The sequence below is a fragment of the Aotus nancymaae genome, unplaced genomic scaffold, assembly GCF_030222135.1.
Source record: "Aotus nancymaae isolate 86718 unplaced genomic scaffold, 86718_ANA_hifiasm-v0.15.2.pri h1tg000012l, whole genome shotgun sequence".
NCBI lineage: Eukaryota > Metazoa > Chordata > Mammalia > Primates > Aotidae > Aotus > Aotus nancymaae.
Genome location: NW_026988423.1, coordinates 21,597,661 through 21,616,114, shown reverse-complemented (window position 1 = coordinate 21,616,114; position 18,454 = coordinate 21,597,661). Strand labels below are relative to the sequence as shown.

Sequence of the window (18,454 nt, the reverse complement as noted above, 5' to 3'; positions counted from 1 at the left end):
GAGTGCAGTGCCATGATCTCAGCTCATTGCAACCTCTGCCTCCCCGGTTCAAGCGATTTTCCTGCCTCAGCCTCCTGAGTAGCTGGAACTACAGGTGTATGCCACCATGCCTGGCTAATTGTTATAATTTTAGTAGAGATGGGGTTTCACCATATTGGTCAGGCTGGCCTTGAACTCCTGACCTGAGATGATCCACCTACATCGGCCTCCTAAAGTGCTGAGATTACAGGCATGAGCCACTGCACCCAGCCTCAAATTACTTTTTATACATTGAAAGATGACGACCTGGAAATTAGTCATGACATTAATTTAGATAATAATACAGTTGAGTGACATAAACCTCAGAGAAGAGGAAGGTTTCCATGCTGTCACTCCACCCACTAGAGTGGAAGAACTTTGAGGGAGATAGAATACTGCTATTATATTCTAGTTCCTATAGATAAAGAGTGTTTGCCAAGAAGGTTAACTTCTGTAGCTGAGCTCCTTTGCAGAGAGATGAAGGAACAGTTTCATAGATAGATTTAGTCTGTGATTCTCTATGGAGACAATTACTGTCAGTTCTCTATCCTAGCAGCATTTGGAAAACTGCAGCTAAGCGACCTGTTGTCATTTCCTCATGTTACTGTAATCTGGTGTCAATGACTAATGATCTCATTGGGCTAGTTATTCCCCTTCAGCGATGCTGGCATCAGGAAGCACATTAATAGTCTTTAAGAAATGCATTCCTTAAAAAACAGGTAATCACTTTGGAGCTGGTCTTGGCAATGTCTGAATAAGCTGGACAAGTTAGAGAAAATCTTGAGCCTGAAAGCTACTTTGTCTTTCCACTTGGTTTGGGCAAGGTAACAAGAGATGAATCAGTTATAATTTGATGGGATCTGATGTTACTTTTATTATGAGATATATCACTTTAATATGATGCTTCATCATTAATGTTTTAGTAATCTGACAGCATTAGGGAGAGTTGATATTCCCCCTATTTTATTATTTCTTGGCTTCCTGACAGAACTGTGCATTAAAAGGCACTTAAGATTTTAAAAGAGATATCTAAGAAAGTGGTTAAAAAACAAACAAATCTCAAGTGGCTTGATCTGACTTACAGAGTCTAACAATGTGTAGCTAATTGTAGATAGATTTTATTATTCACAGTATTGTGTCAAGTCTTCTGTGCATATCTTCTGTTTTGGAGCATAAGTAATGGAGATGTTATCTTGCGCAGCTTTATGTTTGAGGAAGTTGTTTTCAAGACAGAAATAGTAGAATAGTGTTATTCCATAATGTACTTTCCCTTTTTATAGAGCTTGCTAAAATTAAGGTTGGGCAATAGGCCCTTGAGCTAAATGTGACCTGATAGAAAGTTTTCGCAACAATGAAAAAAATGACAATTATCTAATATACATATCTAATATTATTTACCTTATTTAAATATCAGCCACAATCAGACAAATGCTAATTATAACTACATTCTTTTTTACTTGCCAAAATGGCAAAACTCTATTAAACAAGTTTATGCTCAGTGTTGCTCTGGGATTGGGGGACTAGGTAGGCATGATTTTAACGGAAAATAATTTAGTAATGGTTATGTCTCAGCAATGCATCAGCAACCTGGAAAGTGTGTATTCTTTGATTTAGCATTTTCATTTCTAAGAATTTGCCTTATAGAAATAATAGTAGGTCGCCGGGCGCGGTGGCTCACGCCTGTAATCCCAGCACTTTGGGAGGCCGAGGCGGGTGGATCATGAGGTCAAGAGATCAAGACCATCCTGGTCAACAAGGTGAAACCCCGTCTCTACTAAAAAAAATACAAAAAATTAGCAGGGCACGGTGGCGCGTGCCTGTAATCCCAGCTACTCAGGAGGCTGAGGCAGGAGAATTGCCTGAACCCAGGAGGCGGAGGTTGCGGTGAGCCGAGATCACGCCATTGCACTCCAGCCTGGGTAACAAGGGCGAAACTCCGTCTCAAAAAAAAAGAAATAATAGTAGGTCAAAGCAAGAATGTAGCCCTAAGAGTATTTACTGCAATGTTGTTTAGAAGAGGGAGAAAACAAATGAAAATGGGCTGAGTGCAGTGGCTCACGCCTGTTATTCAGCACTTTGGAAGGCTGAGGTGGGTGGATCACTTGAGGCCAGGAGTTTGAGACCAGCCTGGTGAAACCCCATCTCTACTAAAAAAACAAAAACTAAAAACAAAACAAATGAAAAACCCGCAAAAAACAAAGAGGTGAAAATGAAAAGGGATCTCACAAGACATATGAATATGTTGAATTTCAAACTGATGCAAACAAGTGTTCATCTAGATTCAATAGTGGGCAATTAGAATTTGAAACTCATTTGTCATTGATGATTGCCCTGTGCTCAGAGGAATCACAGATTAAAAAAAAAATTTAGAAGAATTGAAGTTGAGTTTCAGAAAAGTCAGACATTTAAGTTTACAACCATAGGTGGAGTGCAAACATGTATACGTCTTAATTAAGAAATGTCTGTTCTGTTAGTACAATTTAGCATAAAGAAGAGCTGAACCTAAAAGTGATGTATATCAACCAATAAGAAACAAAATGCTTTAAAACTTTAGATTCAAACTTATGATTCCAGAACTGTTCTTTTTTTTTTTTCTTTGTGAAATGGAGTTTTGCTCTTGTTTCCCATGCTGGAGTGCAATGGTGCGATTTCAGCTCACCACAACCTCCGCCCCTGGGTTCAAGCAATTCTCCTGCCTCAGCCTCCTGAGTAGCCAGGATTACAGGCATGTGCCACCACGCCTAGCTAATTTTGTATTTTTATTAGAGATGGGTTTTTCCATGTGGTCAGCCTGGTCTCAAACTCCTGACTGCAGGTGATCCACCCGCCTTGGCCTCCCAAAGTGCTGGGATTACTGGCATGAGCCACCACACCTGGCTTAACATTTTTAACTCTATGGTCAAACTCTAGGCAAGTTTGGTTCCCTTGTGTTTGTGAAACTACATTTTTCATTGATCTTCTGAAGTAAAACCTAAGCACTCTCATTAGTTATTTAAATCTGGAATTGAATGTGGAATATGTCTTGATTTTACATACCTTTGTTTTTGAGGTTACCTGTATTCGTTAGCATTGTCTTAACTGATTCAAAATGGGTCACTTAGTAAAATTATTTGTTTAATGATACACTTTTAGTTTGATTAAGCTTTTTGGAATAGTTTAGGACTTTGGCTAAATTTCTATTTTTGTATGATCAATAATTCATACTTTTACTATAATAAGCAAAAAATTTATGTATCTGTACTCATATAGATTTCTGATTCTATGGCTCTAAAAATTTCGTGCTCTTAAGAGTTGTGAAAAGAGCAGAGCACTAGATTAAATGAAACCTCTGTGTGCCAGGCCCTAGCTGGGCTTTCTTGAGGCATTAGAGTGATAAAAGTTTTATGAGGATATGGTGAAAGTCATACCTTTGTCCTGCCATTTTTTTCTTTATGAGATCATGGTTGAAGTCCCTGACTCTCATTATAGGGAAATTGAGATTTTAAACATTTGTTGTTTCTGTTTACATCCAAAATCCATCATTGCTAAGAGGACGAATTTTAGATATTTTTCCAAGAGTAGTTGTCAGTATTTTACTTACTTTTCTTTCCTTGTGTATTGGAATAGCTTTTTTTTTTCTTTTTTTTTTTTTAAATTATATGCACTACCTGTGGAAGTGAAAATACAAACTTTTTTCTTGGTGGCTGAGGCAGGAGGATCACTTGAGCCCAGCAGTTCAAGACCAGTCTGGGTAACATAGCAAGACCCTATCTCTATAAAAATAAAAAGAATTACTGTGTGGTAAGCACCTGTAATCCTAGCTACTTGGGAGGCTGAGTCAGGAGGATCACTTGAGCCCAGGAATTTAAGGCTGCAATGAGCTATGATTCTGGCACTGCACTGCAGTCTGGGTGACAAGAGTGAGACCCCATCTCTAAAAATAAAATGAAATGGAACTAACATTTATTGTCAGTAAAGGCCCTCTTGTGCCCTTTTGAGTTCCCTTCTTGACTGTCCTGGTTGCAGGAGATCTGTTTATCCTCTAAATTCATTGTATACTATTTTCTTTACATTGTACGTTTGGCCATCTCTGGGAAAATATTAAGGATTTTAATGTTCTCATTTTAGTTGACTGCTATCTCACTTTTTAGAATATCATCTTCCTAACCTCATTTCCCTGTCTTTTTCTTTAGTCATTTTATCCAGTTGTACTTATGAAAGCTACCATAAACTTTGTCTGAATCAAAGCAAAATATAAATTAATATTTACTTCTTTAATAGTGTATTTTATTCCTTTTATCAGATTTTTAAGTCACAATAAGTACTGTGATTTAAGTACTTTTTATCCTGTAATATTGAATAAAGTGCTTTGCATATAGAATATGGTGCATAGATATACATACGCATTTAGTGTCTTGCATATTTGTTGAATGAATGATTACTACACATACAAGCTAAGTCAGTTGTTTGGGAACTTCTGTTTGTCTGCATCTGATTGCCCTGTTAAACAGACTGCCTGCTCACCTGTTAGACCCACATGGGCTGGCTGAGTATATAACCAGTGTTTTGCGCAGCACACCTCTGCTTGTGTGCATGGATTGATGTCTGCTCTCAGACTAGTTGCCAAGGAGTCAAGTGCGTGGCAAAGTAAGGGAAGACTGGCAGTGAAGATATCTTAAAGAGGTAATCAAATAATAATGGCCATTGGTTCCCCTGAATTTTGTTTGCTCAAGTTGGTCACATCAGAGAAATGTAAAATTGCTTTTGTTTGGGTAGGTTTGGGGATTCTTGACGATGGGAAAAAATGAGAAGGTCCTCTGTGATACTGTTGTCGGTAGTTGTGTACATGGTCAGAGAACATGAACCTGTTAAATTTTGAGCTTGAATACTTTCTCTTAATTGAGATTAGCTAGATAGTGTCTACTATTTATTTATTTATTTTTTTTTTTGAGACAGAGTTTCGCTCTTGTCACCCAGGCTGGAGTGCAATGGCGCGATCTCGGCTCAGTGCAACCTCCGCCTCCTGGGTTCAGGCAATTCTCCTGCCTCAGCCTCCTGAGTAGCTGGGATTACAGGCACGTGCCACCATGCCCAGCTAATTTTTTGTATTTTCAGTAGAGACGGGGTTTCACCATGTTGACCAGGATGGTCTCGATCTCTTGACCTCGTGATCCACCCGCCTCGGCCTCCCAAAGTGCTGGGATTACAGGCGTGAGCCACCGTGCCCGGCCTGTGTCTACTATTTATTATTTTTATAACAAGCGTAGAGAAATAGAGAAATGCCTTTTTTTTTTTTTTTTTTTTTTTTGAGACAGAATCTCGCTTTGGTGCCCAGCCTAGAGTGCAGTGGTGCAATCTTGGCTCACAGCAACCTCCGCCTCCCAGCTTCAAGTGATTCTTATGCCTCAGCCTCCCAAGTAGCCAGGATTACAAGTGCCCGTCACCACAGCCAGCTAATTTTTGTATTTTTAGCAGAGATGGGGTTTCACCATGTTGGCCAGGCTGGTCTTGAACTCCTGACCTCAGGTAATCTGCCCGCCTTGGCCTCCCAAAGTGTTGGGATTTTAGGCATGAGCCACTGTGCCAACCCTGAGAATTGTCATATTTTTAATCCTGTTGGGTCTCCCCTTTTTCATGTCATTGTATCTGAGCAAGTTTATATAAATTATTGATATTTTTCTGATCATAAAAGTACATCTATATTTAAGATAATGTTTTCTTATTTTTATCCTCTTGACGTTGTCAAGCCATAACATGGAATTGAGATTTATTATTTATTGTTTATTGAATAAAATTTTGTTCCTTCTTTTATTTTTTTGAAACAGAATCTTGTTCTGTAATCTAGGCTGGAGTGCAGTGAAATGATCTTTGCTCACCACAACCTTTGCCTCCCAGGTTCAAGTGATACTCATGCCTCAGCCTCCCGAATAGCTGGGATTACAGGCATTCGCCACCACACCTGGCTAATTTTTGTATTTTTAGTAGAGATGGGGTTTTGCCATGTTGGCCAGGCTGGTGTCAAATTCCTGGACTAAAATTATTCGCCTGCCTTGGCCTCCCAAAGTGCTGGGATTGAAGGCATGAGCCACTGCACCCAGCCAAATTTTGTTTCTTTTTAGTAATTAATTAATTAATTAATTAAGATGGAGTCTCACTATTTTGTCCAGGCTAGCCTTGAACTCCTGGGCTCAAATGATCCTGCACTGTCAGCCTCCCAAGTATTTGGGACTACAGGCAGATTGTACCACACCTGACTTGTTCTTTATTTTAAATTTTGAAAATAAGCAAGTGAAAGAAAGGCTTATCAAAGTGTACACAACATCTTGCTAGACACTGTGGATGATTTTTAGGGAAGATACCATTCCTGCCCTGATATATGTTTATTCTCAGGAGCCAGTTTTTGAGAGGATTAGGAGTGATCACTAGATGATTAGAATATTGGAGACTTCCAAAACATCTGAAGTATATCTAGAATAGTAGATAAGATCTGTGCAGGTAGAACGTAGGGGTGAACTGGCTGTGGTGGCTCAAACCTGTAATCCCAGCACTTTGAGAGGCTGAGGTGGGTGGATGCCTTGAGCTCAGGAGTTTGAGACCAGCCTGGGCAACACTGGGCAACATGGTGAAACTTTGTCTCTACAAAAAATACAAAAATTAGCTGGATGTGGTGGTGCATACCTATAGACCTAGCTACTCAGGAGGCTGAGGTGGGAGGATCTCCTGAGCCTGGGAGACGGAGGTTGCAGTGAGCCAAGATCATGCCACTGTACTCCAACCTGGGTGACAGAGTAAGATCCTGTCTTTTTTTTTTTTTTTTTTTTTTTTTGAGATGGAGTCTTGCTCTGTTGTCCAGGCTGGAGTGCAATGGTGCGATCTTGGCTCACTGCAACCTCCACCTCCCAGGTTTAAGTGATTCTCCTGCATCAGCCTCCTGAGTAGCTGAGATTACAGGTATGTGCCATCACACCCGGCTAATTTTTGTATTTTTAGTAGAGACTAGGTTGCACCATATTGGCTGTGCTGGTCTCAAACTCTTGACCTCAGGTGATCCACCAGCCTCAGCCTCCCAAAGTGCTGGGATTACAGGTGTGAGCCACTGTGCCCAGCCTGAGATCCTGTCTTAAAGAAAAAAAAAAAGAAATGAAAGTAGAGGTAAGAAGTGCCTGGAAAATAGGACTTTTAAACTGTGCTCGCTGCAGAGGTGGACACAAAAATTTGGGGCTGTTTTGTGTGAAGAGTGAAGAATAGCAGGACAGAAATAGATTGTTTTGGGCTTACAATTAATAACTGTATAGGTAGTGGGGGACAGCTTTTAGAGAACTTTGAAACCTGGACCCATACATTTAAGTTTGGTGTGAGTAAACATAGGTTCTTGGTGCACTTTTATGTAGTTTAGTCTGACGATAATAGTTTATAGTACATATGACTGTGGTCAAGATGAGGAGATTAATAAGCTAATTCCAAAAGGATTTTCTGATTATTTATTGAGTCCTTACCACCAAGCACTGTTATGAATCATTATTTCATCTAAACCTGGCAACTGCCCCGTGAAGTTGATACTGTCATAATCCTCACCGTAACAAGTGAGGATGCTGAAGCACAGAAAGGGCAAGCACCTTCCTTAGGGTCACAATACTAGGAAGGAGTAGAGCAGTGTGGCTCCAGGAACCAGGATCTTAACCACTATGCTCCAAAGTGTTGTTTTTCAGAGAAAATAAGATCAACATTCTTTTCTTTGATGTATTTTTTTTCCTTGCTAATTTCCTATCTCCTTTCCTACAACGTGGCTTAGTGATATTAGAACAAAGGTTTGGCTTGGAGACTTCATGTTGGTTTGTCCATTCAAACTCTTCAAAAATAGTTACTGGTTACTTACAAATAATATTCTGTAGTTCAATAACTGTGAAAAATCAAAACAACTTTAGATAGATTTTAAGGCTGGAGAAGGGAGGCTAGCTAATTTCATAAATCAGTTTGAAGTTTGAGTTTCTTTACCCTAATGGTATCATAAATAGGAATGGTTTTTCGATATTCATACTTGTTGAAATATACTGTTTATATCTGTTTAAATGCTAACCCAACAAAAGCTCTAGAAGAATACATGCACACAGACACATGTCTGTTTCGTCATGGGTGTGTAACTCACTCATAGTCACTCTTCCTCATGTCTGTGTGCGACACAATTCAGAAAAGGAACTTGCTTGACTGTCATGCTCTATTTTCCCTTTGTCATTTGTGACAATTGGTCTCTTTGCTGTACATCTTTAGGGATGAAGGATTGAGCTCTTGTAAAAGCATTTCAGAGGTTTTTCAACTAATGGTTTTTCCTCTCATTCTTTACTATTTGGTTTCTTAGGCAACCCAGCCTCCCCTCGCGCCCTGCTGACGTCTGCTCAGCCCCTCTTCCTCTCTCCACTACCCCTCCCGTTACTCAAGTTGTTTTTTCCTTGCTGCTTTAGGATTGCTCTAAAAGAATATATGTGTTTCCTAAATATCTGCTCCTCTATGCTTTTTAGAATATATTAGAAGGATGGGGAGAGAAAAATCATTTTTAGAAGCTAAGTAACCTGTATTTTTAGGTCAGTTATAACAGGGTTTCATCCATAAAAGACTAAATTTATTCTGTTTCCTCTAGTGTTGGTTTTCTTTTTTAAAGTTAAACAATAATAAAGAAATTGTTGTCCATTCAAACCAGACATTCCATAATTAAGCTATTTGAGGAATGTAAGGTGTTGCAGAGGAAGAAACAGTCTCAAAATGGTGTGCATAGTTGGGTTACTAGATGGTTATGCTGTGATTCGTTTTTTAAAAAAATCAATTGTGTCTATGAAAAGCATTTCTGTTACTGTGGGGAGGGAGAGCAAATAACATTTTAAAAATCTAGCTTTTGGCTGAGTGCAGTGGCTCATGCCAGTAATCCCACCACTTTGGGAGTCTAACACAGGAGGATCACCTCAGGCAAGGAGCTTTACACCAGTCTGAGCAACATAGTGAGACTCTGTTTATTAAAAAAAAAAAATTAAAACGAAATAAATATCTACCTAGTTGTTCACATTTGGTCCTTTACAGATACTTTTTTGAGACAGAATCTTACTTTGTCATCCAGGCTGGAGAGCAGTGTCATGATCACAGCTCACTGCAGCCTCTATCTCCTGGACTCAAGTGATTGTCCCACCTCAGCCTCCTGAATAGCTGGGACTACAGGTGCATGCCACCATGTCTGGCTAATTCTTAAATTTTTTTTTTTGTAGAGATGAGGTCTCTCCATGTTGCCTAGGCTGGTCTCGAACTTTTGGGCTCAAAAGTCTCCCTGCCTTGGCTTCCTGAGGTGCTGGGATTCTTATAGTTATGAGCTACTGCGCCTGACCTGGTGATACTTTTTGAATCCAATTCCTTGACCCTTTAGCATCCTAGGCAGAGACAACCATTTCTACTAGGAAAAGCACAGTGAAAAGCCCTGTTTCTCTATATACAAATGAAACAGATTGTACAGTTAATATGTCTTGGGTGTTGCGTGGTCGATCCTAACCGTAGTGCTAGTTGCCATATAATTTGCTTTTACATTTGGAAGTATTTTACTTTGGCCTCAATGTAATTTTTTTTTTAATGCTGTAGAGTGTATGGGATATAGATAAGGAGTGAATAAGAAACAATAGAATCAGAGATAGTAAGAATTGCTATATAAATGCCTTTCCCTGTAAATGTACACAAATATATGAGGTTTTTTTTTTTTTTGAGGTGGGGGGAATGGAGTCTCCCTCTGTCGTCCAGGCTGGAGTGCATTGGTGGGATCTTGGCTCCCTGCCACCTCCACCTCCTGGGTTCAAGCGATTCTCTTGCCTCAGTCTCCTGAGTAGCTGGGATTATAGGCACCCACCACCAAGCCTGGCTAATTTTTTGTATTTTTAGTAGAGATGGGGTTTCACCAGGTTGGTTGAGTTGGTCTCAAACTTCTGACCTCAAGTGATCCACCCACCTCAGCTTCCCAAAATGTTGAGATTATAGGCATGAGCCACCACGCCTGGCCATGAGTTTTTTGTATGTATGTCTAAATATGTAGAAAGATAAGATTTACCCCCTTTTTCCATGTCTATAGTAAATTTAATGATATATGTATATGGTTGTATATGTATCTAGATGTGTATGCTGTGCGTTAGAAATAAAAAACCTGCCATAAAAGCAAGAGGAAGGAGGAGTTAATTTTGCCTGAAGATATCAGGGAAGGCTGCATTGAAAAAATTTGCCATAGACCAGGTGTTAGGAGATGGAATGAGCATTACTAGCTTTGTATAGTTGTTAGTACCAAAAAGTATGGTGATAGGGAGGGGAGAGTGGCTGGGAATATTGGAAAATCTAGTTGAAAGATAGGTTGAAGGCCGATGTGAAATAGCTTCACTTACTTTATAATTTAAGTAATAGGTAACTACCAAAATTTGTTTGGTTAGACCTTTTAGATCAGATTTGTATTTTGAGAGTATTTCTAATGATATAAAATTGTGTGTACTTCTTGACTGAAACTATATTGTTAACTAATGAATTTGTAGCTTAGTTATTAGAGTGTTCAAATTATATACCTGTTTCTCTCCCTTCCCTTAATTTTTAGAAAGCATTCTCTAATGAGACAGGTTTTTTTTTTTTTTTTCTGTTGCCCAGGCTTAAGTGCAGTGGTGCAATCTTGGCTCACTGCAATCTCCATCTCCCAGGTTCCAGCAGTTCTCCTGCCTCAGCCTCCGGAGTAGCTGGGATTACAGGTGTGTGCCACCAGGCCCAGCTAATTTTTGTGTTTTTAGTAGAGACAGTGTTTCACCATGTTGACCAAGCTGGCCTTGAACTCCTGACTTCGGCTGATCCACCTGCCTTGGCCTCCCAAAGTGCTGGGATTACAGGCATGAGCCACCAAGCCCGGCCTGAGGCAGGGTTTTTTGTTTGTTTGTTTGTTTGTGTGTTTTGAGACAGAGTCTCACTCTATTGCCCATACTGGAGTGCAGTGGCATGATCTCGGCTCACTGCAACCTTCACCTCCTGGGTTCAAGTGATTCTCATGCCCCAGCCTCCTGTGTAGCTGGGATTACAGGCGTACACCACCATGCTTGACTAATTTTTGTATTTTTACTAGAGATAGGGTTTCACCATGTTGGCTAGGGTGGTCTTGAACTCCTGGCCTCAAGTGATCTGCCCACCTCAGCCTCCCAAAGTGCTGAGATTATAGGCATGAGCCACCATGCCCAGCCAAGGCAGTTTTATATATTGGTTAAAAGTTAGTGTCTGATATTAAATCCTTAGTCTCCCACTAACCAGCTCTCTCTCTGACCTTGGATAAGCCTTAAACCTTGGTTTAATTCATTTGTAAAACAAGTGTAATAATGCCTACCCCAAAGAACTGTTGTGAGGATTTGATTGAATGAGATAATATGTAAAGCCCAGCTCTTGACACACTGTAAATATAGCTGAATAAATAGTGGTGATAATTTTGTGGTAACAGCTTTCATTGTAGACGGAAATTAATGGAATGTGAAGGATTAACGATTTTGGGAGGTGGAGTGGGAGGAGACCTTGTTAAGTAGATTAATTAGGAAGTTATTGCTTTGTCCAAACATTGCTTTTAGGTGACAAGGGAATTCAGTGTGGAAGAGGAGGTTTGGGAGGAGAAGAAAATGTAATCAGTTTAGTTGTAGACGGTTGAGTTTAAGGTACCCAAGGACACAGAGGGGATATTGTGGAGATGACTGTTGGAAATACGAAGCCTGGAGGCATGAATGTGAAAGTTTTTACGGTCTGGTTGGAGATACCTGTGTCTGGGAAGAGTGATCGTGTGAGTAGTGACCTATTAGTGTTTTCTTTATAAGAAACAGCAATTTGCACTGTTATACTAAGGCATTAGACTATGCATTCTGAGTTTAGATTTGTTGCTTTACTCGTTAATGTGTATAGGGTATACCTGGCTTTGGTAAGCCTCCTGACCTTTGGCCTCATTCACAGCATTCTGTCTATCTCTCACAGGGAAAAAGAAGTTCATTCTTTGAACTGGGGAGTGCTCTGATGTTGGCAGTTCTACTCCTCCTCAGGTCTAGACACTGTCGGCCTCTACAGTGGTTTTATTCAGAGAAGTTCTCACCTTTGAATTGTAGACTTAGTGCAGACTTGCTAGCAGTTGGCTAGGCGGGATCATAACAGTGATTGGTGTTGGTAAGCACATGTATTGCTGCCAAGAAGTTGCATAGTTCATGTGTTCAGTCACAGCCTTTTCTTTACATGGCGACCCCGCTAAAATACAGAATGGCCTGCTGCCTTCTCACAGAAGGTCTACTGTTCCCAGCTGATTTTTTTCTGAGTCAGAAGAAAAGGTCTTTTGCCACTGTTTTCAGACTGAAATTTAAATTTCAGCTGCCTTGGAACCTATATAATAAGAGATTGAGACACAGAAATTATTCTATTAGACTTAAAATTTCAATTGCTTTTACTTCCCAGTTTGTAGTAGTGTTTAAACCTATGTGCATTTTTAGTTACCTTTTCGAGTTAAACTTTCACAATCTATCTGTTTAAGTAAAAGATTTACCCTTGTTAATTGTCCTACCATATCCTACTTCATGTATCAAAATCTGCACGATATTTTTAATTTGGAAGTCCACAGTAGTAGGAAGTCACAGGAACTCACAGTCACTGCAGTATTCACAGTGACTACTCACAGTCAAGTCTAATTTTTCATTTTCATTTTCCCAATCCCTTCTTTACTTCTAGCATACTAATTGAAAAACAAAACAAAAAAAACTTGGGTTGCCTTTAGTTTCAATTTATAATTTTTATTAGGATTTTACTGATGCTGTATCTTTTTGGCACTGGAGGTCTCAGAGGTCTGACCTGGTTCTTCTTGGTTGCTCTTGGGATTTAGAAGAAAAGTTTCTATTGGTGTTGAGCCAGCAATATTTTCAAGAGGCAGAGTGGCAGAGTACTAAATTGCAAGGTTGTGCAAACCTTAAATAAGTGTATGGTGAGCTGTAAAGTTACAATGTTAAATTAGTTTCTGGCTGGCCCACATTGTTTCTAAAGTTGAAAGCCCTTACTGATTTAAAAAGCAAATATAGAGAACTGCCTGGAAACACATATCATCTGAGAGACTTTTGAACATACGGGAAAAAAAAAGTGGAAGGAAAGGTGCTGGCTGGGCATCGTAGACTAGAAACCTGCATTTAAAGTTTAAACTGCTTGGGTAAGACATGTTTTCCTGGTTTATCCTCATTTTAACCCCCCTTCTGTGTTCTCTTGCCATTATTACCACCAATACCAGAGAATACTCCTTTACTTATTGTAGTAAGGTAATACTCCTTTACTTATTGTCTCTTATTTGGGAGACAGACTAGAGTGTGGATTATGTGTGCAGCAAGGGAGACTTGAGGTCCCTCCTCACTCCCCCTAGTATTTAGGTTCATTGATGCACAGGGCATATGTTGTTTTCTTTTAGGTTTTTCAGTGAGGTTTTGTATTCTTCTGCATAAAATTCTCACACACATTTTTATTTATACATTCATATATGTGTGTGTGTGTATATATATATATTTTTTTTTGGGGGGGGGAAAGAGTTTTTTTTTTTTTTTTTTTTTTTTTTTTGAGAGGGAGTCTTGCTTTGTTCCTAGGTTGGAGTGCAGTAGCATGATCATGGCTTGCTGAAACCTCAACTCCCCAGACTCAAGCAGTCCTTCTACCTCAGCCTCCCAAGTAGCTGAGATCACAGGCGCACATTAACATGCTTGGTTAATTTTTTTAATTTTTAAATTATTATTATTATCATTGTAGAGCTGGGTCTCACTGTGTTGCCTAGGCTGGTCTCAAACTCGTGAGCTCAAGCGGTCCACCTCCCTCAACATCCCAAAATGCTTGGATTACAGGCATGAGCACCACTGGCTGGCCCAGTGTTTTTTCTCTTATAATGTTTTCTGGAAACATTTTATAATGTTTCTTCTGATACTTTGTGGCTATTCTGAATGTGTTCTTTTAAAAATTATCTTTAGGAAGTTACTGCCTTTTTCTGTACTAAGATCTTGTTATTTATTTTGTACTTAGGCTTTACTTGCTCCCTCTGTGCTTTAGTTTCATCTTCTGTGAAACAAAGGGGTTAGGTTAGAATAAGATATTACCCAAGAGCTTTCTACCTCTGACGGTATGTGGTGCAGTGTCGAGGTAATGTCCTTTACATACCTCATGAAGTTAGTGCTAGTTGTACCATCCAAACCACACATAAGTTCTGTGAATACAACCAAACAGCTTTGTTCACATGTATTTGCATGTGTTTCACCATACCGTGTTCTCTGCATAACGATTCTTTAACATTTTGAGGTAAAGAGTGAATACTTCAGTTTAAAAATAACACTCGAAAGTATAGTTTCTTACTCTGGTTGGTGTGGTTTACTACTGCCTCCTCCCCTGTGTTTTAGTTTGTTGCTGTTCTAGTTTTATTGCATATTTTCTCTCCTAAAAATAGATGGTCTTTATCTAAAGCATAGTTTTGATAAATATTTGCATCTCAAGTAAATTTTTTCCCACCACATGGATTTCATGTGGTGAGTTCCATGAAAGCAGGTTAAGAGGGCATTCTCCTAGTACCTGTTTATTCTCTTCCCTACCTCTGCCCCAAGGATCTTGTGTACAGATGTCAGAATATTGGCAGTTTGAGTAGTACTCTTGAAGAGTTATTTTTATGTTTATTTCTGCTGGGTTGAAGGAGGTAGATGTTGTACTCATTATCTCTCAGAATATCTGTTCAGTCCTAACCCCCAAAATGTACCTTAGAAACAGGCTCTTTTTCTTTTTAATCTTTTATGAAGACTTAGCATACATAATTTTCTCTTAGATGCTGGCCAGAAATTTGAACAGGTTGAAATGGCAAGTTTTAACCCTAATTTGAATAGAGTTCCAGAAAATGAAGGTGGGGCAAAGGTTGGTGGGGGGTCATATTGGAGTGGCACCAATCTAGTACCAATTTGTTTGTTTGTTTTGTGGTAAAATATGCATAACATAAAACTTACCCTTGTAACCATTTTTAAATGTTAAGTACACTTACATAGTTGTGCAGTCAATCTCCAGGACTCTTTACATCTTGCAAAACTGAAACTCTGTACCCATTAAGTAACAACTCATTTCCCCTTCCCTCTAGCCTCTGGCACCACCATTCTACTTTCTGTTTCTATGAGTTTGAGCCAGTATTTGTTAGTTTTTTTCTCTTTCTCTATTTCCTTCTTTCTTTTCTTTCTTTTTTTTTTTTTTTAGAACTTGACCTCCTTTATGACAGCTAAATGGATGTTGAACATGAAGAGGAGAGTAATCCAGTAAAACTGGTAGCCACTCTTCATAATCGTGTGAGTGTTGGTAGTTGACAACCCTTGAATTAGAGTATCAGTCAATCTTCTGTAATGTAGAGTTTGGAAATTGCTATTCCTTTTGATTGAGGATGATGACAATAGCTAGTGACTAACTTACTTGATACTTAGTACATGCCTGAGGATAGAAGAAAGGTCTGCTTCTGGGAAGAAGGAGTAAAGGAAAGGTTGGGTGCCAGACGATGTATAGATACATAAAGGAAGTTGAGGGAGTTCTTGTCTGTTTTCTCTGTTAAGCTCAAAGCTAGGTCATCTGTTGAAAGTTAGGGGCCTCAGGTTGGTTAGAAGGTTTAAAGAAAGTGACAGATGTTTGCAATTACCAGGAAATGGGATAGAGACCTGATCAGGGAAAGTAGAATAATAGTACTAATAATAACGACAACTGGCCAGGCATGGTGGCTCATGCCTGTAATCCCAGCACTTTGGGACTCCAAGGTGGGAGGATCACGAGGTCAGGAGTTTGATACCAGCCTGGCCAACATGGTGAAACCCTGTCTCCACTAAAGATACAAAAAATTAGCCAGGCGTGGTGGTGCATGCCTGTAATCCCAGCTACTCAGGAGGCTGAGGCAGGAGAATCGCTTGAACCCGGGAAGCAGAGGTTGCAGTGAGCCGAGATCACACCATTGCACTCCATCCCGGGCGACAGGGCAAGACTCTGTCTCAAAAAATAATAATAACAATAACGACAACAAGAACAGCTAATAAGTACTAGTTGTCTGTTCTATGCCAGCCATTACATTTTACGTTTTAATCTTTATAGCAACCTTATTAAAGTAGTTGTTATTACAGATAAGAGAGTAAGTTGCAGAGTTAGGATGCCAATGTCGTTCTGTTGCCCCAAGCCCAGATGTTCTTTCCTCTTTCTGCACTGTTAATAGCATTGGGAGTGTCTGCCTGACACTGCAAAACTAGAGTCCAAGTTTTAGAAATTGTTCTTCAGAGAAAGGAGGAAGAGAGGGCTGAAGAAAGAGCTATTTGTCTAAAATATCACAATTATGTTGATATTTTTGCCACCAGAATGATTGATGTCCTTGATGGATCATTTCACTAAATAAAGTGTGCTACCATAGCCCAGTAGAAACCCTTATTTGGTTGTGTGACCTTAACAGAGGTTTCTTCCGATAACCTGCATCTGAAATAACTGGATTGAGGTTCATGTCAGTAAATTCTTCAATTTCTGTGTGGGGGAAATGAGGGCCTTTTTGTTTGTAATTATTCTATTTATTGAACAGGTATTAAGTTGTGCTTCTAATCTGTACTAAAAGACTGTTAACAAAATGTTTATTTTCCCTAAACAATGGCTTCTCTTGATTGATGATAATTATTGGCCTAAATAAATTCAAATTTAGAAAAAGAAAAACCCAGTTTTTTTAGTATCATAAATGTAAGCTTAAATTTTCTTGTTTGTTTTTATTTGACATATATGAAGGTTATTTCCAAAGATACAAGTGAACAAATGGAGGCCAAAAAAGTTTGACATAAAGCAGACCAAAACAGACTGAGTTATACTGAACCTCTACAATGACTAGCATTTTGATGTCTAGATGGGTAAGTGTAAGCATAATATTAATTTACGAGGGCAAACTCAACTAGTGAGATTAATTTCTAGGCTGTAATGAATTTATATAAATACTCTTGTTACTAAGATGGGAAACTTCATAACTGTGCTATGGGTTAGATTTGCATTGCCTAAAACTGGAGAACTTTTTTTTTTTGTTTGTTTGTTTTTGACGAACCCACAGCTAGCATCATAGAAATGTAACTTTGTCCCCCAAATCTGCATATGTCAGGTCACTTATAATTGGAACTGCACAGTTCCATCTTCCAGGTTGGACTCTTTAAACTTGGTAACATCTCATTAAGCTAAATGAATTCTCCATGCTCTATACTCTATCTTGCTACGATGCCTAACACTTTGATTTTAACATTAGGAAAACAACTACCAATAAAATGAGATGAAATACAAAATAGAAGAATCCCACTGGCTTGGTAATATAAACCATTATATAACAAGGATTTGCTGCAGACTCTTTTCACATGTAGAAAACTTTTCCACAAGACATTTTTGAAGTTTTGCTATGAAGAAAATATGCCAGTGAATAAAAGAACCTTTTGTAGGTCCCTATTTGGGAGTGTGGTAAGTGGTGCTTCTGGACTCTATACACAGAGATTCAAGGCTAGGAAAATATCTCAGGGTGAAGCTATCTAAGTTTTGTGTCCAAAAGCTATTAATTTCTTCAATTATGAGAAGAAACCACAAATTGCGTAATGGCCTTGGTATTTTGTTGGTATGGAGAGAAGGATGATCTCAGAAGACTTGTAGGCCTGTCTTGGGGTATGCATGTGTGCATGCGTGTGTGTGTGCGTGTGTATGTATGTGTGTGTGTGTGTGTGGTGCTTTTTTTCCAGCTTATGAAAAAAATCTCAACAATAAATTTTAGACATGTTTTTAAAACCATAGATATTCAAAGTTAGCAAATTCAAATCAGTACACAAAGCAACCATTCTTGCCAGAACCAAATGCATACTTTGCTGAGCTTTCTTATCTGGACTCTAGAGTTTATTCATAGCAAATTCTGACATCTGCTAAGTTCTGTTATGACCCAGAGGAGAGTGGAGGGAAGCAGGATGAAGAATCTGGAAACGCATGCTGCCTGTAGGGTAAATTGAATTGCGCAATTCGCATCCATGTAGCTTTTCCCCTCATGGACCACTGTGATGTTCAGCAGGCTGAGCTGAAAGGTCATATTGCTCAAGATGAACAACAATAAATGGCTTGTTCAGTGTCTTGTTGTTAAGGCTCCTGCCAGTGCCTACTAATAGCCATAATAGCCATTTCTCTTCTGGGATATATGAGTTTGGCTGTCATCTTTTTGGGAATATGGTAATTTGTACCCATCACTTTCAGCTTGGTGGGGAGATCTAACATTTAAAGGTTCTTATCCCAGTGGTTTACCCCGAAAAACTGCTGCTGCTGCTTTGGAGCCTTGAATGCTACCATGGTTTATTTTTATTTTTATTTTTTTGGAGACAGGGTCTTGCTCTGTCACCCAGGCTGGAGTGCAGTGGCATGATTACGACTC

At 39.2% G+C, this 18,454-nt stretch overlaps 1 protein-coding gene across 12 annotated transcripts in view; it reads left to right on the top strand.

Annotated features, from left to right (window-relative positions):
* SIK3 (SIK family kinase 3) overlaps positions 1-18,454 on the top strand; it is a 249,269-nt gene that overhangs the window by 81,253 nt on the left and 149,562 nt on the right. Inside the window, exons 1-2 of one of the 12 annotated variants that reach the window (XM_012470441.3) lie at positions 15,260-15,347; positions 16,801-16,919. The exons of 10 other annotated variants lie outside the window; for them this stretch is intronic. In XM_012470441.3, the coding sequence (XP_012325864.2) occupies positions 16,893-16,919 (27 nt within the window). In that variant the 5' untranslated portion in view covers positions 15,260-15,347; positions 16,801-16,892. Of the gene's footprint in view, positions 1-15,258; positions 15,348-16,800; positions 16,920-18,454 lie in introns of those variants that run through there. One more of the 12 variants, XM_012470439.2, reaches the window with a different exon arrangement.